The following is a 19,084-nucleotide window of genomic DNA, read 5'->3' as shown; positions in this document are numbered from 1 at the left end:
TATGTTTGTTGAGTAGATGAGGAAACTGACTCTCAGAGATGTGAAGGTGCTAGTGCATCCATGCTGCTGGATGGGCGAAGTCAGGGCTGAGCTCCAGCCCTCCCCGCCATGCTTTGCTGCCTACTCTCTGCCCCCTGGCATCACCAGGTTTATGTGCTGAGGGCCTGATTATGGAGTCAGTGGGCCAGACCACAGATGTCCCCTAGGCGGTGATAAGCTCCTTTGGGTAAGGCTCATGTGTCTGGATCACCGTGCTCTCCTCCGTGCCTAGCAGAGTGCCAGGCACGGACTCCATCAACAGTTGGTGGAGTAAGTTGGATCTGGGTTTACCACATTTATTAGGGCCCCTACCACACCACTTTGCCCTGCATGGCGGGAAAGCTGCTTCCAAACTCTCCAAGCTTCAGATACTTGAACTGGAAGCAACTCCGCCTCCTGACCTCTTCTTCTCTGATTCCTTCTCCCCTCCATGGCCACCCTGCCCGGGCCCTCCCCTCTGGCCCATTGTGGGAGGGGGCCATCTTGTTCCTTATTCCAAGCCAGGCCCTGAGTTGTTCTGGTCATCTGCCTTCAGTCATCTGCCTTCCCCTGGGTCTATAGCTTTATTTCTCTTTCTCACACCAGGGTTGGGGTTCCCTGCTGGGGCCTCCCCTCTGTTCTGTGTTGCTCAGGGTCAGCCTTACTGCCCAGTAGTTTGGAGCACCCTTCCCATCAGTTTCCTACTTGAGGCAGTTTTGGAGCGTTCCTAAAGACTGAGCCAATCTTCAGCATCATGATTGAGTGGCGGGGGTGGTGTCAGGAAATTGGGTTTCCCTTCCCAATACCAGGAGTCCTGGGATCCTCAGTGGCCAGGCTCTGTGGGCCTGTCCATGGGACAGAATGCTCAGTGGCATGAACATCAAGAGTGTGGTACTTGGTGAACGTTAGCAGCCGCAGGAGGTGCTGGAGGCAGGAGAATGAAGCAAAGGCTGGCGTGCAACCCTGCTCAAGTGCCAGGTCAAGGAAGCGGGCAGGAGCAGCAGGAAGGCAGGCACCTGGCAGAGTCACTGGCTGTTGCCCAGCCTTCTGTTCCCCCGACCACAGAATTTAGAAATGAAGACAGCCTGCCCCCTGCCCTCCAGGCGCTCACCTGTATATGGGGAGACAGCCACAGGGATAGCTTCACTGAGTGTTTTCTCTGTGCCTGACACTGTGCTGAGCTCTCTATGTGTGTTATGTCATTTAATCCCAGCATAATCTTGGGAGGCTTGCACTGCTATTGTGCCCATTTTATAGATGTGGAAACTAAGGCACAGAGATTAAGAACCTTGATCAAAGTAACAAAGTAACAAAGTAACAAAGTGAATTGATGGAGAATTAAGTGTGAGCTGGCAGCAAGCAGGGAGGGCTTCACAGAGGAGCTGGCATTGAGCCTGGGCTTGAGGACAGAGTTAAAGTTGACCAGCAATAAAGGGTCTTTAGCCCTGGGCCAGGGCTTTGATGATACCACTGGCCTGGGGCTGGGCAGGCAAGGGGGCTGGCTGTCAATGGCAGGGACTGGTGAGGGGCAGTGGAGTGGGAGGTGCTGCCTACCCTTCCATGCCTCCTTGACCTAGGCTGCTCCCTGTCCTGCCCAGGCTGCAGCCACAGCTTCCTCAACAGTCTCCCTCTCCAGCCATGCCCTGCCAGTGTGTCCTTCATCGTGCAGCCAGGAGGGCGGCACAGACCACACCACCACCATGCTTTCAGCCCTTCTGTGGCTCCCCACTGCTCCCCGGATGACAGCCAAGCCCACGTGGTTGCACCAGCCTCCGTGGCCTCGTTTCCTGGCTCACCTGCCCTGTGTGTCCTGGTGTCACTGGTCTGCACGTGGCTGTGAGTGCACCGTGCTTCTCTGGCTGCCAGGTCTGCCTTTGCTGGCGCTGTTCCCCCTTCTAGGAGCACTTTTCCCTTCTTCCTCGCCTAACACCTACTCCCCGCTCACATCTCCCTGCTGCGGTGTGACTCCATCCCGGAAGCCTTTCTAGAGTCCCAAGACTGGCGTGGGCGTTTCTGCTGTCATAGCCTGGGCTCTCTTCCTTGACGGTACCTACCCTGCTCACCATCATTGATTACAGGCCCCGCAGCCCACCTGAGCAACAACCAGACCCACCACATCTTTGGGTGTGCGGTTGGAGGAAGGATGCTGTGCCGAACCTAACTAGCCGGGGGGGATTGGGCAGTGGCAGGGAGGTGTGAGGCCGGTGGGCCCTGTTGGTCTCTACCCTCAAGGGCTCTTTGGGTGGGTCAGAGCACGGAGGGGGCACGGGAAGGTCCAGATCATCAGAGAGGATCCCCCGTGAGCACCGCAGTGCTGTCCTAGGAAAGGCCCATGGGGTCACGTGAGCTCTGTGGCGCCGGGCTCCAGGGCCCTGTGAGTACCTCTGAGAGCAGAGGCCTGTGCTCATCACGGTAGCTCACAGAGGTCATAGTCACTCGGCTAGAACATGGTGGCAGAGCTTGGACTCCAACCCCCTCTCTCCATGCTGTCTCTTTGCTTTCCCCAGAAACTAGAAGCTCACCTTAATAGAGTCTGCAGAGGTGATGGTCCTGTTCTGTTTTTGGGTGTTTCGCTTCTGGTTACATGGTTTCTTCCCTCCGTTAGAGTTCTTCAGACTACATACACTTACTGATTTGTGCGCTTTTCTGTAGGTATGGTGTATCTCGACAAAATGTTCATTTAGAAAAGAGAAGTTCCTCCACGTAAGCTGAGGGTGGAGCTTTTCTTTTGTGATCCTGAAGATGTAAGCCACAGGTGGAGCTAGAGGGGCAGAAAGAGCAGCCTGGGTCACTCGGGCACGCTACACCCCGGAATACTCCTTCTGGCCTTTCTGTGTGAGAAGTAGCCCCCTCTGGGTTAAGGCCCTGCTGCCTTGGATCCCTATTCACACAGCCAGAGTGAGGCCGGGAAGCTTGTCTGTTTAGAGCAGCTGCCACATCCCAGGGCCTACCACAGTGCCAGGCGCAGAGTGACCGCCCAGTTAAGTGTTTGCTCGCTCAGTAAGATCACTGAAACTTCATGAGACAGGTGAACACGTGTTGTACTCCCTGGGTGATGGTGGCGGACAACCTTAAAAAGACCCACAATCTTGGGGAGACGACGTCCCCCAGGAGTGACAGGTGCAGTGGCCCCTGGGAAGCAGTGAGAATTGGTGGGGCCTGCCTCGTGTGCCCTGGGTGTGCCTCCTCCCTGTGTCTCACCTGTGAGGAGAGGATAACCGTCCCCCCCCCCCCACGCTTGTTATGAGGGTGATCAGAGTGCCAGTGCCAGGAAGTGCCTGGCCTGTGATAGGGCCTCTGCCTCAGTTTCCTGGTTTGGTAGACCATACTGGCTGCGTGAACTCTGAAGACCTCCCAGTAGTCGCCTGCACTATTTCTCATTGTCTCAGGAGAACTCTCCGGAGCAGCTTCCCTGGAGTTACCGGGAGAAGACCCGCTTTGGCCGCCTGGCCCAGGACCTGATTGAAGAGCTGGTTGGCTCCTGTCGGAGAAAGCCGTTTGCATTGGTCTGTGGCTCAGCGGAGTTTACCAAGGACATGGCCAGGTACCTGCTGTGCGCAGGCCTGGGCGAGGACTCCTGCTTCCTCTTCTAGCCCTCGCTAGGGTCCTGCCACTGGGACACTGGAGGAAGCACGGACTTGAGTCAGAAAACATGAAGAGCAGGCCTGGCCCTGCCGCTAACTGGCCAGGTGACCTAGGTGAAGATCTTTGCCTCTGCGCACCTCCACCTCCCATCTACCCCACGGGGTGGCCAACTCCCTCAGGCAGACATATTGCTGTATAGAAGGAGGATGGGGCCGCAGGAGCTCTTAGGAGGAGAGCCACCAGCCTGGGAGTCAAGGGCTCCCTGGAGAAAGTCAGGTCCATGCTAAGCCGTGGGATGGATAGGAGTTGGCAGGAGAAGGTGCAGGAGGAGCTTCCCAGGTTCCTTAGATTAGGGGGCTTGGGGACCCCCATCTGCCCCTGCCCTATAAAAGTCTGTTCAAAAGTCTGCTTTCCCTGGAAGATGTGTCTCCCTGCTGTGGCCTCAGGGCTGGCTCGGATATGTTGCTTGCAAATGCCTAGGGAATGAGCGTAGGGGTAGCTAAGAGCTCTTTGGAGGAGGAACCTGCCTTATGTACCTCCAGTGCCTCAAGCCTGACACAGCGGTTTCAGCTTCTGTGACCTGATCACATTCTCCGAGCAAGGTGGGCCCTGGATTACTTCTATTTCGTATCGGGCCCAGGCCTTTCCTGCTGCAAACGGCTTCACTCTCTGTCTCCCTTCCCCTTTCTCAAGAGCAAGAGTCCTTTCCTGAGCAGAAGAGATACGGAAACAAACACCCCTCCCTCCCGCAGGCAGCCAGCTCAGCCCGCCTTCAGCTCCTCCGCCTTCAGCTCCTCCGGAGTCCTGGTGACGGTTGCTATGGAGATCTAAAGATAGAGCAGGAGTCAGGAGACCTGGGTCCTTCTCTCTGCTCTGCCCACTGAGCAGCTGCTGATTCTGCTCCACCCCCGCTGCCCTCCCCACCCCGCCCCCCTCCCCACCCCACCCTTCCATCCTGCATGGAGCAAGCCCTCCCCAGGTACCCGGCACTCCCGGGCAGCACCCTGCAGGTCATGAATTCTGGTTTCCACAGCCTGGGCTCCACTGTGCCGAAGCAGCCCTGGCTGGCTGGGGGCACTTCCAGAATCGGAATATTAAGCCATGAAATCTCAGAATCCGAGAAGTGTGGAATCATAGAATTAGAACTTTATAGTCCCGGAATCACAGTCCTCCTCACACCAGAGATTAAAGTTCAGGACTCCAGAAAGCATCCTGTCCGATAGACTCATTGTGTAAATGGGGAAACCAAGGCCCAGTGAGGCTAAGAGATTTGCCCAGGGTAAAACAGTTCATGGCAGAGTTGGCACTAGAAGCCAGGTCTCCCGATGTCACCTGTACTGAGAGCTGTGTAACCAGTGATTTTCAAACTGGGCTCTGAAGGACCCTAGGGTTCTTGGCATGGCAGCAGAGAAGGGACAGCCAGGTGGGATCTCCAGGCCCCCTTCAACCTTCAACCCGAGCAGTTCTGTTTTCGTCCCATTTATATATTGGGGTTTGCAGTTATTTCCATTTGTGAGATCGGGTTTTCCTGCGTTGCCCAGAAAGTCGCAGCAAATCTCCGTGCTGTGCCATGTTCACTAAACAACCATGGCGAGCAGATGGGGGATGGTGCCAAAGGTCTCAAACTACATTTCCCAGGCACAATTCCTCGGTCACTTAGATGCGGCAACACTGCCTGTGACCTTCGCCAAGACTCCCATGCACATTAGCATATCAAAGGCTCTGAAAAGTCCAATGGCAAAGAAAATTTTTTCATTTTGTTTAACTCAGTTTGCCACGCTTATTTAACTACAGAACAGTTTGATCCACTAGAATCTTTTGAGACCAGCATTCCACGGACTGTCTTTGGGGCATGCCGGTCTGTCGCGCAGCCTCTTTTCGGCTCGGTGTAGTGAGTGGGAAGACCTGCACTGAGCCTCAGAGGTCCCGAGTGGGAGCCTTGACCTCTTACCGCCTCTCCTGTGACCTGGGCAAGATACTTCTCCTGTCTCCAGGCCTCTGAAATCTGAGCGTCTTCCATCCGCTTCCCCTCCCCCAGTGCATCCTATTGACGCTACTCACAGATAGTCCTGGAGGGCCTGTTTTGAGTCAGACTGTGTCCTTGCACTAGGGAAACTACAGTGAACAAGGCAGATTCGGTTCTGGTCGCTCTGTCCCAGAGCTTAGAGCCCAACAAGGAGTATGAAAACTAAACTTGTAAATCTACAAGGGAGGAGTGTGCTAGAAAGGGAAGGACTGATGCTAGGAGAGCGGATGGCAAGGGCTTTTAGCCTAGCTCTTGGGCAACCGGGGACAATGCCACTGCCCGGAGGGTAGAGGCTTCCAAGGCAGTACTGTCATTCAGAGTTAGGGTTGTTAGGGAGTCCCCCCTTAAGAGATGGTGGTCTGGGGCAGTTCTTTTGTGTCTTTGTCCCATTTTATATATTACATGTTTAAATGTTAGACACAGCCATGCAGTGTTAACCAGCGGCCCCTCTTGTCCTCCCCTTCCCGTCACCCCACATGGCATCCATGCCATCGGGATACTGGCCCCCATCATGGGACAATGGTGAGGACCCTTGGCCATGCCTTTGGTACCGAGATGCCAAAAGGGCTTCTGTCATCCAGAGACTTGAGAGCTCGTGCCTTGCAAGATGGTAAGTGACCCCAAGAAGGGGACTGGTTGGGGTGTATGAGGACACGCTGTTTGAATTGGAGGTGAGGCTCTGTCAGCTGGCCGGTCCTATCTGTCCCTCCTGATGAAGCCCCCTGCTGCGTGTCGTCAGTGGAGGGGGGCCACACAGTCGGGGTGATGGCCTCAGAAGGACCACTGCCTGTGTTCACCGGCACCGTGTCTCGCCTGCACGGCTTCCCAGCGCCCCCTCACTGGTCTCCCAGCCCCTCCACTCATGCCCTCCATGCCACAGCCAGACCTGGTCTTTCAGTTGTGGTAAGAACACTTAACATGAGAGCTACCCCCCTAACAAATTTTGGTGCACGGTACACTATTGTTGACTGAAGGTACGGTGTTGAATGGCAGATCTCCAGAGCTTATTCAGACTGCTTTTTTTTTTTTTTTTTTTTTTTTTTAAATTTTTTTTTTCAACGTTTATTTTATTTTTGGGACAGAGAGAGACAGAGCATGAACGGGCGAGGGGCAGAGAGAGAGGGAGACACAGAATCGGAAACAGGCTCCAGGCTCCGAGCCATCAGCCCAGAGCCCGACGCGGGGCTCGAACTCACGGACCGTGAGATCGTGACCTGGTTGAAGTCGGACGCTCAACCGACTGCGCCACCCAGGCGCCCCTGCTTTTTTTTTTTAACATGCAGATCTGAGCCTGTCACTCCCTTGCTTCAAATCCTTCAGCTGCTCCCTGTTGACCTAGGATGCGGCATCTCAGCTCTGCCTGCCTCTCCAGACTCTGTCCTGTCCTCACCCCTCGCCCCCACCTCGTAGGTTGTGCGCGGATACACTTGCTCTCGCGCCAGCGCATCCCTTCACATTTGCTGCTCTCTGTGTCTGGGCCATCCTTCCACCCTTCCCACTTCTGCTTGCCTTTGCCTTTTGCCTCCTGGTCCCTTGAGGACTTAGCTCGGTACCCCTCCCTCTCTGAAGCTGTGCCTGCTCCCACCACTCCGGGCTCCGTTAATGAGTAGATTCTATGTGTCCTGCTCCTGCTGCACCTCTCAGACCGTCCGGTCTGCACGTGAGCACACCATGGGCCTGTGCACGGTGTCCCAGTGTGGGAGGGCGTGCAGTACATCCTGAGTGCCAAATATCTGCATAGCAAACCACAGATATTCATGGGTACCTCACGGGATGCAAAATGCATCTCATCTCTGCCAAAGCACCTAATGGTCACCAAAATGCATACTATTTTATTACCCCAACCTACTGATGAGGAAAACCAAGCTTCCACGACATTAAGCAATTCTACAAGGTCACGTAGGGGTGCATAAATTCCAACACGCTGCAGTTGTTATAAAGGTTATATGTGACACATGAGTACACCAGGAGATGTGTGTAAAGGGTTTCATTGCTGCACTGTATGAAACAGCAAAGAATCAAAACTACCCATGTGTCCATCAATAAGAGACTAGAAAAATAAACTTCTATATTCACACAGTAAAATAACATATAGCAACTAAAATGAATGAACTAGACCTACATGTGTCAGCATAGACTCAAAAAATAAAAACCCATAATAACGGAGTGGAAGTCAAGTTGTAGAAGGAAGGGTACAGTGAGATACCAACACTCTGAAAGTTAAAAAACGCAAAACAATGCCAAATGCTCAGGAAGGGGGTAACCAACTTTAAGGATGGTGGTGACCTCTGGGGATAGCGTGGGGTGAGGGCTTTTCTTTTGATGTCTGCATCACTTCAATATAAAACCATTTGAACTGAGTATGGCAAAATATGAACATCCGGTGAATCTGGGTGATGGGGTCACTGATGTCTGCTTTTTCTGTGTTTGAAATGGTTCCATAATTAAAGCTTTAAAAAGGAAGACTAAATATGCCTGGTCAGTGTGCTTCAGAAACTAGAGGCTTAAAGACATTCATTCCCACCCCCCTCAGGATTGGCTGTGCCCTTTTATGCCTCCAGGCCTGTCTTTCATTTGAAACTGTTACGAGCACCTGCTGTGTGCCCTGGTCCGGGGCCACCACTTAGATAGGAAGAGCAGCATTGGCAGTCCTTGCTGTCCTTCTGCTTCTCCTTCCTTTTTTCCTTCCTCTTTCTTGTTTTTGGTTTTTGGGTTTTGTTTTGTTTTCCTTTTTAAATGAGGCAGATCTTGTTTCAATATAACTTGGCAGAGCAAATAACTTGGCCTCTCGGAGCCTCAGTTTACTCATCTACAACATGGGGGGCAGTTGTGCTGTTTCCAGGGTTGTGTAAAGATGAAGGAAGCGTGGGTGGTGCCCCAGCACAGCACCGAGCACAGAGCCGTGCGAGAACCCGGTCCCTTCCTTCTTTCCCGTGTCTCCCTGGTGGCCCCGGCCGTGCCTGCCTCATGGCTGGCCTCTGAGAACAGCACTCGTTCTGAAACTTTCGCTATCAGGAACTCCCCTTTTTATTATTTTCCCCATGCTTTGGAAGATTTTGATCCCAAATTGCATGTATTAAGTCATTATTAATTTATCTCCCATTTTTTATTAATCAAAGACATAGATAGCTGCCCCTCAGAGCTTCTGATCTGTACAGCCAGCTGGGAGCTGCACGTGGCTGATATAACTCCAGCCAGAGGCACAGGAACGCAACAGCGTGTGTGGTCTGGGTGGCCTGAGGAGGGGTAGTGTAGACCCATCCTATTCATTTTCTTGTTTTCATGGACGGTGGGTTGTGGGGACTGCTGCCTCGCCTGGGTGGGTACTGTTTGCACAGGTCACTGACTGGTGAGCCAAGGGCAGAGTTTTCCATGCCAGGATCCAGCACAGGGCCCCACACGGGTTCGGGACCCCTCATGCCGCACTGTAAACAGATGGCGTAGACCAGTGCCACACAGAAGAGCGTGGGATTCACATAGTGTTACGTGGCAAAGCTGTCTCCATGTGGATCCCACAGGCTCCGGCTGGAGACCACTATGTCATCCTGCCCCTTGCTCCGGATGCTTGACGGAGCATGCTAGCTTGTGGCGGGGCGGGGCGACAGCCTTAACCAGGTCCTGGGTCTCAGCACTCAGCTCGGCGGCCAGCCGGGCACACGGGGCTGGGCGGTAGGCCATCCCAGCCAGCTGCTGGGGCAAGTGAGCCTGCATCAGGAACTCTACCCGGACGCAGGGAAACTTCGCCCCTGGCCTGGCCGACCACAGAGGCACCTGGGAGGAAGAGGGGAGTGAGGTGTTGGGTGCTTGCAACAAGAACATGGAATTGGGGCTTGAAGCCGATTATGTTAAACATAGAACCCCACGTTGGAGCATATACTTTGGAACAGTGGAATGAAAACTAGAATGTAGAATCAGGAACACAGAAAATAACTTTATAACTGGAAGGTGCAGATTCACCAGGCTTCTAAGTGGCTCAGCCTACAGGGAATGCTCCAGGGCCCATGACCCCTACCCTCCTCCCTGTCCTTGCGCCCCCAGGCCACTGGTCCACACCTGCTCCTGGATGATGCTGATGGGCCAGAGGTGGTTGGGCTGGAGCCACGACCGTGTTCTCGAAGACGTCTGATTCCGTAAAAGTGAAAATGAGCGTGGAGGCAAACAGCATTTGCTGAACATCTACTGGATGCCAGGTTTTAGTCATCTGTTCCAGGCTGGCCGTGCCCCAGAGCAGGCTCTGAGCAAGGATTTGAGTGCAAGTTTACTGTGGAGGTGATTCGAGGGAGTGGGGGAGGAAAGCCAGTAAAGAGTGTGTTGATGGGCAGGTGACCCTGGGGGGCAGCTGGAGCTCGTCCGCTAGGGTCCACCCATAAGACTGTAGAGTGCACCTCAGAACTGTCACAGCAGGGCGACACCTGTTGTCCAACGGGAAAGGGAGGGGTGAGGCTTGCTCCGCCTCCCAGGGCTGGGCTCAGTGTCTGGCAGCCTGAGGAGCCTTCAGGCGGAGAGACACAGGAGCCCGGTGCTTGTAGGGACTTTCTGCAGGTTCCTCCAGCAGGGAGGGTGGTACAGGTGGCACATGAACAGTGTCCCCGAAGGCATCTCACTTAATTCTCACAGTCGTTAGAGAGAAGTAGCTTCCCTGTTTTGTAGGCAAAGAACCAGACAGATGCTCAAGAGGTAAAGCACCTGGTGGAGAGTGTGGTGTTCTCGCATGAGGGCAGGAGCCCATAGCTTGCCTGCTCCCTCCCCAACCACCCCGTCTAGCACTATGTGCAGTGAATGTTGATGTGGCATCTGTTGAATGAATAAATGAGCTGGTGGGAGTCGCATGACCGTGGGTTGGGGTTGAGGCTGTGTAAGAAAAGTGCTCGGCGCTGTGCCTGGCCCACCCTGGGGTCTCAGTGAGCAGTGATTCTCCTTCTCTGCCCCCTGTAAGGGCAGCAGGGCTCTCTGCCAAGAAGTGAACCTCCATGCCTGGCTCAATGACCACCTTCAGAAAACTGCCCCCAAACCTGCAGATAGAGAGCCCCAGGGAGTCTCCAGCACGTCTCTACTGGCCCCATCCAATAAGCCCTGAAGCCTATCCAGGTTTCCCCCAGGTTAACTCAACAAAGGAGAGCAATAGCTTGCCTGACTCCCTGTTACTCCAGAGCAGAGTGCCCTCTCTCAGTCTCTCTATCTCCCTGCACTCTCTCTCCCGTATTTTCATCCTCTCCTTGAAGGACTGCCTGCAACTTGCACGGCTTCCTTTCTCACCTGCCTTCACTCCTCAACCCGCTGCCATCTGGTGCCCACCCCACATGTGTCCCTGGTGTCCAGAGATCATTTTCCAGCGGCATGTGATGCTGTTGTCAGTTCCCTCCTTTCTGAGCATGTTTCCGCAATGGCATAATAATTCCCACCTCACCAGATTATTCTGGGGACTAAATAAATCCTCCTCCGTGCATGTATTCAGCAAACATTTCTGAACACCTGCTGGTATGCAGGCTTTCTGCTGCGTTCATGAAGACCCTGACTTTGAAGGGCTCTGCAATCTCCCAGGGTCACAGAAGCGATTATAATAAATGTGAAAAAGCCTGGCACTCTGCCTGTACACGGTGGGCACTTGTGAAGGTGGGCTCTGTCTTATCTTTCTGCCTTCCCTGGGCCTCAGTTTCTACAGCCAGAAAATAGGTTGGAAGAGGGGGTTGGACTTGCTCTCCGAAGTCTCCTTCCCCCACAGAAGGCCCAAGGCCCTGGCCCACCCTCCTCAGGCTGCCCCACCCCTCCTCCACTCTGCCTCTTCCCTCTCACCTTGAGCTCCTGGGTAAGGCTCTGAGCAGTGATGAGGCCCCCTGGAGGCTGTGTGTGGCAACTTCTGCATTTGGAATTTCTGAAGCTTTGGCTGGCCTCCCTTCTTGATGGGGGACCTAATGAGGGAGTGCTGCTTCCCGAACCAGGATGGCCAGTGTGGCCTGAGGGGAAAGCCAGGTGGGCAGGTTGGAGACAGGAGGGACCAGGGCTCTCAATGAAAAAGGATAGAGGGGTCTTGGCCCCCATCTGTACCACTCCAGGCATCTACAGCCCTGTGCCCCAAGTCTACACCCCAGCTCAGACCTTGTCTTGCCTCCATGTGGGTAGAATTGCTGTCATGGTAAGAACATGAGCTTTCGAGCTGGTCATACTTAGGTTCAAGTCCCAACTCTGCCACTGATCATTTGTGTGATCTTGGGCAAATCACTTCATTTCTCTGAACTTCACTTTGCTCATCTATAAAGTAGGGGTACTTTTATTCCATCTCTTAACAGGTATTTATTGAGCACTTACTCTGTGCCATGACAAAATACAGTTCTCTGCCCTCCCTGTGATCAGGTGCTGGGCGCAGACAGACAAGAAGCAGCCAGGAGTCTCAACCAGGGTGGTCCTGCCTCCCAGGGGGTGTTTGGACACCTTGGGGGATACTAACACCTCCTCACAGAGCTGTGAGGGCTAAGTGGGATCAAGTGCCCAAAATATTGAGCATTGGCCTGGCACACAGTAGGTGCTCAATAAATGCTTGTTGAATAGACGAACTAATAAAAGCAGTCCTGCCTGAGCTCTGATTGCCAAACTATAAAATGGAGCTCGGCAATCTTTGCCTTGCAAAGTTGCTGTAAAGATTTTTAAATGTGTTTAAATTAATGAGTTTACAGTAATAAATAGAATGTGCTATGTGCCAGGTACTCTTTTTCTAAACCCTTTGCAAATATTAACTCCTTCTTCTCATTTCACAGATAAGGAAGCTGAGGCACAGAAGGGGAAGTTAAGGAACCTGCCCAAGGTGGCATAGCTTGGTTGTGGCTGGATATGCTTGTGCCTGGCAAACAGTGAGTTCAACAGTTGCTTTCCAGTGGGGCAGGAAGGTTTTAGGCTTGGTATCCGGTGCAAGGCAGGAGGCTCTGGAAGGCTCCCATGTGCCCGAGCTCTGGTTAAGGAGGGGCAGCTGAGGGAGCTGGTAAGAGGTGGACTGTGGTGTGAGAGTGAGAAGGGGAAAGGACAGGAGGGCCCAGAGGAGTAAGAGGAGGCAGTCAGACACTCCGGACACCTCTCTGGAGGCTGTAATCCTGGGACAGCCATTCCAGCAGCCTCTCCTGAGGCAGGGAAGCTCACCAGGGCAGTTTCCCCTTATGTAAGTAACCATGAACTTCCTGGACCGTGCCTTGGTGTGTTAAAGGTCCTGCCCACCAAAGCAGCAGGACTAATTGGCTATCAAAGGGAGGTGACAGGAGAAGCTGGGCCAGTAGGAGCTCCCTTCCAGAGCCTCCCCGACCCCTCTGCTCCAGGCCCTGCCTCTTCAAGGACCCCCAGTGGTCAGACTTCCCTGGAACCTACCCAGTACTCAGCACCAGCCCTGCAGCTCTGCAGTCCTGGGCTAGAATCCCAGTCCTGCCATTTACGGAAGACAGTGATCCTGGGTATTTATTGTGCCCCGGCCTGTGCACTGGGCGATGGTGGGGCCTCCTTGGAGGGGACGTGTGGATTACAGGGGGCGACCTACACAAAGGGCTTAGCACAACGCCCAGCTCACTATAGTGGTTACTCCAGTTGTTGCTGTAGCCCCCTCCAGACACCAACCGTGCACAGCTCTTCATGGTTCGCAAAGCCCTTTTGCTCTCAGATCTTGCATTTGGTCCTCACGGCAGCCCAGGGAGCCCAGATAGAGAGCTGCATTAGTAACCCCCTTCACACATGAGGAAACTGAGGCTCCGGGGCAAGTGAGTGACTTGCCCGAAGTTACACAGCCTGTCAGATGGGGAACACGGGTCCAAACCCAGGAAGATTTGAACCCAGACCCGTCACCCTTTCCACTAAACTGTGGGCTACTGGCAGTGCCCTCACATAGCTGATGGTGAGCAGGTCCCATGAGGGGCCCATTCTCTGCTGGCCCCTGGTTCTCGCTCTGCCCCAGGACCAAGTGCACCCACCCTGGCTGTGCTATAGGGGCGGTAGCCCCTCCTTGCATGGTTGGAAGGTTCGGTGAGATCCGATGTGGAAGGACCCCGAGCCGGGCAGGCCCCACAAATGGTGGCGATCCTGGCCCCCTCCTCACTTTCTTCTCATTGGCCCAGGAGCCGGAGGCTGTGAAGGTCACGCCCTTGTCCAGGGCCTCTCAGGGAAACCTGGTCCTTGGCCCATCTGTTCTTCTGGGACATCATTCCAGGTGTGTGGCCTTTGCAATGTAGCCTTGGGACAGGACAGGGTAGGGCGACTGAAAGAAAAACAAGAGACTTAGAGAGAGGAGAGACAGGGGAGGGAGGCGGTGTCCTCCTCTCCACAGAGTTCCAGCCCTGGAGCCAGATTGTGGCTCCTAGAGCTGTGAGGGACAGCCCCCTCCTCCTGTCCCCTGGGACTCTACCCCAACCCACCAACAGCCTTGTCTTGGTCAGGACCTGCCTCCCCTGCTTTTGGCTTTCCCCCTTGCTCTTTGACCCTTCCCTTCACTGGCTTTCCTGGTTGCTGGCTGTCTGTATTCCCTCCATCACACACTCGCCCCCTCACCCTGTGCCACCCGTGGCTTTCTATCAGGCCCTGGCAGAGAAAGTCTGGGATATGATGTGCCCATCTCGCACCCTGCTGATATTAAGTGGGTGCTCCCCGGGTGCTCCTGGCCTCTGCCACTGGGCCCATACTCATGGGAAGCCCCCCTAAGTCCCCAGGGCCCTGGTTAATGGAGAGATGTGGCTCCCTGGGGCACAGCCAAGGAATCCCCTGCTCCCAGCCCTCTGTCACATGGCATCTGGCATGGCATCCCTGCTCCCAGCCCTCTGTCACACCCCCTTTTGTCAGCTCAGACCTCTGTGGGGAAGGGACGCTTTAGGCAGCACCCTTGCTGTCCCATGGGCACCAAACCCTGTCCCCAGGTGGAGTGACAGAATGCAGATAGGAAAAGAAGGGGAGAGGGGCCCCAGGCACAGATGTATATCCACAGAGGTGATACAGCTGTGCACCCGTGGAAATAGACATGAGCTTATAAAGATAAATGTATGTGTGGAGAGGTGCATAGCCCCTGACACGGTCATGCATGCACACAGCTTGACATTTGCACTCAGACACAGATACACAGCCGGGGAGGGACATTCCCTCAGAAATGTTTGTACAGATCCAGAGAGAAAGCTGGGCACATGCAGGCGTAGCTGCATATCCGTGTAGGTAGAGACACGTGGATACACAGAGGCAGAAGTAGGTGTGGTCCATGTGCATGCACAGAGATGGGCGTGTGTGCAAAGAAACGGATATGAATGCACAGTGTTGGGTGCAGCAGCAAAGGGCATATTCACACTCAGAAGTGGACAGTCACCCACAGAGAGATTAATGTACCTGGCGCCTGATGCACAGACACTAAGATGGGCTCGTGTGCCCGGGGAAACGGCATGACCAGATGATGACGCAGGGGCACCCAGAGACGGACAGTCTGTACGGTGTCTGTACAGTGGCCGAAACAGACAGGTACGGCAGCAGGCCCTCCACCCCGGACATACTCACAGTGCCTCTCAGAGACAGCTCTTGTGTCCGCTAGGCGTCTGAGATGCAGCAGAGCCAGTCATGGAGAGGGGAGGCATCTCTATGCCAAGACACCCCCTGGAAGTTTGAAAGTGTGTCCTCAGGGCTCGGCTGTGGGAGTCTGCACAGCCAGGCTCTGGCAGGGCCCCAGGAGCCTGGGGTTGACTGTCCCGTGGGCGGCTCAGGCACTAATGACCCTCGTGGGCAGGCAGCGGGCAGCCTTTGTTCCTTCTCCACCACCCCCCCTGGGGACCGGGAGAGAGTCGGAGGCCAGGCTGCTGATTGGAGGGAGGGCAGCCGGGCAGGGGAGGCCCCACCCACTGGAGACTTCCAGGAGAGGTGAAAAGTACTAGCAGACCTGAGGTCTGTGTAGCCTTTGGGGTCCGCGCAAACGGAAGGCAGGATAAGGGAGAGCATGTACCCGAGCTTAGTGGGACTGGCACTCTTCCTCACACTCCACATGCCTTAGCCATCTAGTTCTCACAATGCCTGACAGGTAGCCACTCTCATCTCACAGCTGAGAAAACGGAGGCCTGGAGAGGCGAAGTGACTTGCCCAAGATCACACAGCTAGTAGCTGCCAGAGTTGCAATCTGAACCCACATGGTCTTGGTTCTGGGAGTTGCCAGGCAAAACCACACCAGACCCTTGCCATTCCCCCTGGGGCAGAGGGGGGATTTAAAAGGACACGCTTTGGGCACAGATGAACATGGGCTCAAATTGATAGGGATGCTTCCTAGCTGTGTGTTCCTGAGCAGTTCAATCCGTCAATGGCTGCTGAGCACTTGGGATGTGCTAGGGGCAGGTGTGCAGTGGGGACGGAGACAATGAGATGATGTGCCCTGGGCCAAGCCCCGTGGGAGGCACTGGAGCGAGAAGCCCAAAAAGACAGAGGATGTTCGTAGAAGAGTCAGGTGGCCCTCGCTGTGCTAGGGGAGCACCCAGAGAGGGAGCACTCTCCCAGCTTGGGGTGGGGACAGGGCAACTCCCTGGAGGAGATGACAGCATCCATCAAGGGACGATGGAGCAGAAGGAGGGGCAGTTCAGGCTCAAGGAACAGAGCATGAAGAGTGGGAGAGATGCCGGTGGCTGGGATGTGGAACTCAAGACGGGAAGAAAGTCTGACATGTCCTGAAGAAGCATGAATGCCAAGCAGAGGACTTGGGATTTTATCCTGAGCAGAGGGGTGATGCAGTCAGACCTGCGTTTTGGAGAGATCGGGGCAGAGAGCAGTTTGGAGGGGAAGAGAGCAGACAAGAGCAAAGGCACTCAGGCCAGGGAGGAGTTTGCCGTCATCAGGCAGGGGCGAGGTGGTAAGCGTGGCCAGTGGTGGCTTCAGAAGTTGCCTCAGAGCCTAAAGTGGTCACCAAGCTCGAGCATGGACCATGTACGTGGGGATGAGGGGGCAGGGAATACGAGGCAGCCGCTACATTTCTGGCTCGTGGGTTGGTGGTGCCACCACCTTGAATAGGAAATCCCAGGGGAGAAGCAAGTTTGGGGGCAGCAGGGGTGGAGGGTGACAATGAGTCCACTGTGGATTCTGAGGGGCACTCTGGTGGTTACTGCTGGTTGCCAACACAACAGCCTTCTGTGCCTTGCTCTTTGCTAACCAAATCCTGGTTTTGTTGTGGTAGCACTATGCCGGCAGTCCTGTAGACCCTAGAGGAGGGAGGGGAGGGGAGAAAGTGACGATAAGAAGTGTAGACATTGCTCTCAAGAAGCCTGGCTCTGACAGCCAGCAGATGGGTAGGGTGGGAGCTGGAGGGAAACACAGGTTTGTGAAAAGTGTTTGTATCCCCACCCACCCCCATGATGGGGAGGCGTCCGTGTGCCTAAATGTGGATGACAGAAGGAAAGCCAGGCAGGAGAGCCTGGGGACCCAGAGAGAGGGGAGCTAATGGAGGGTTAGGTCCCAGAGTCAGTGAGAGGGGCAGGCGCTGGGCATAGGAGGTGGAATTGGCCTTGAACAGGATGTGGAACCATCCTGCAGCTGGAGGGAAGGGACAGATGAGCACTTGGAGACAGGGTGGGAGATGACAGGGTGTCTGCTTTCCATCTCTTTGTTTCTGCTGGAGGGGCTGGGGTTGTCTAGAAGGGGAGACTAGTGACCATCTGGGATGATGTCCGTGGAGGGTCAGAGAGAGAGCCACCTAGGGAAACACAGAGAGGCTAAGGGTGGAACTGAGACCCGAGAAGAGGCTGGAGACGCTGACCAGGCACAAGTGCTGACCGCACGGTGACGGAGCGCTGCCCAGCAGTGCTCGGGGGTCCATGGCAGGTGAGAATACAGCCAGCTGGGCTTGTCCCACAGATGTCACACCCTGGAATCGAAGCCCAAGATGAGGCAAAGGGTATGCCAGGTGTGGGACAAGCACAGGGAAAAGAGACTAGAGGTTGCATGGAGTGTGGAAAGAGACGGCTGTTTCAAGGGTAGGATGAACATTTCAGAGGTGAGTGTTCCTAGGGATAGCAGGTCGAGGGTGTAGTCGTGATGACGGTGACAGTCTTCCATTCTCCGTGGCTCAGCCGATGCCATCACAGCCCTGCCTGCATCTTGGTTTTCACCGTTCCAGGCATGCAGACAGCTTCTGCCTGCAACCCCTGTGCTTTGGAGCCATTCCTTGCCCCTCACTGGTACAACTTGAGGCCATAGTCTACACCATCTGCCGGAAGTGTGCATGCGGGTTGCCCACCATGGTAGCTGCTCATCAACATACCCTCAACTGGCTTCTTCTCAACCCTGTCTCACTTCCCCACGCCCCTGCCTGCGCTTCCTGGATCACCTCCCAAATAAGCTGCTTGCCCTTGAACCCTTGTCACAGAGACCTCCTGCAGAGCAACTCAACCCAAGACGGCAGGCTCAAACCCTCTGGGTATTAGTTACCTCCTCTGTAAGACAGGGAGTCTAATGTGTGCCTGTGAAATTAGAAGGGCGCAAGCACACGGACGTGAGGCTTCTGGCACCAGGCCCAGCACCCAGCAGGCACTAGGTCAGCGCTCTCTCTCATACACACAGTGGGTGTTTAATAAAAGCTCCCGTCCCCTCAGATGGCCCAGGACAGCGGAACCTTTCTGTCGCTGCCAATCAAGTCCCACAGGTAAGCCAGTCTCTCAGGCCTGACCAATCCCGATGCTCTCTGCTGAACACCTTCCAGGTGGCTTCTCATGCTGCCAGCAAAGGGCTCCCCGGGGACCTCCTGACACAAGGATGGGCCAGAGGCAACATGTGGTCTGGCAGATGGCCGTCTGAGTTCCTCTGAGGTAAATAAAAATCGTGCTTCCTCCCATGCGCGGAGCCAGGCGCCAGCTAAGACTTCCCGTGCACCATCTCATTGTATCCTCTCAGCGAGTGACAAGCTACTGTCTTTTCCTCTTCACGCTCCGGAGGCTGGGCCTCAGAGAGATTGGGCGACTTTTCCAGGCTGCTCCCACCCTGCAGGAGAGGCAGAGTCAGGATTCAGATCTTGTCAGCAGAGCCCAGCCTCCTCATTGGGAGGCGGGAACATGCCGTGTTACCCTCAGATGCCCTGTCCTGGTGTATGCTCTGCACAGAGAAGGAGCTTCGCAAACGAGCCCTGGGCTGAACTGAACCAAATGGGGCTCCTAGAGGAAGTAGAAAGATCCTGTTTCCTGTCGGACGCAGAGCCCTTGAGGGCATTTCTGCAGCCTGACTCCTACCTAGCACACAGCCTGGCGCAGAGTGATGTTCAGGCAGGGTTTGTGGATCAGATGAGGGAATATCTAAGATTCTTGGCCAGAATTTCCACCGCGGCCAGATCTGTGATCGCATTAGGAGGTGCGCACTACTATCTTCCCATTCTGTTATTCCAGCTGCCTTCTTCCGTGAAAAAGACTTTTCCCTCATCAGCTGTCCACTACCACCTCCTTCATTCTCCCTCTGAGCTAATCTGAGCATGTCTGAGGGATGCTCATTCCA

The 19,084-nt window shown here is 54.7% G+C and overlaps 1 protein-coding gene across 9 annotated transcripts in view; it reads left to right on the top strand.

Moving 5' to 3' along the window:
• CYB5RL (cytochrome b5 reductase like) overlaps positions 1–18,408 on the top strand; it is a 33,113-nt gene extending 14,705 nt beyond the window's left edge. For 4 of the 9 annotated variants that reach the window (XM_086717061.1, XM_025912311.2, XM_086717058.1 and 1 more), the window contains 2 exons: positions 3,408–3,562; positions 6,913–8,099. In XM_086717061.1, the coding sequence (XP_086573187.1) occupies positions 3,408–3,562; positions 6,913–7,039 (282 nt within the window). In that variant the 3' untranslated portion in view covers positions 7,040–8,099. Of the gene's footprint in view, positions 1–3,407; positions 4,814–6,912; positions 8,100–12,381; positions 13,663–13,716; positions 13,809–18,195 lie in introns of those variants that run through there. The other 5 variants (XM_086717062.1, XM_086717060.1, XR_015254710.1 and 2 more) reach the window with 4 other exon arrangements.
• The last annotated feature ends 676 nt before the right edge of the window (positions 18,409–19,084 follow it).

The sequence above is a fragment of the Puma concolor genome, chromosome C1 (assembly GCF_028749965.1).
Source record: "Puma concolor isolate L17-30 chromosome C1, mPumCon1.1.hap2, whole genome shotgun sequence".
Lineage (NCBI taxonomy): Eukaryota > Metazoa > Chordata > Mammalia > Carnivora > Felidae > Puma > Puma concolor.
This window is presented reverse-complemented; position numbering and strand designations above follow the sequence as displayed.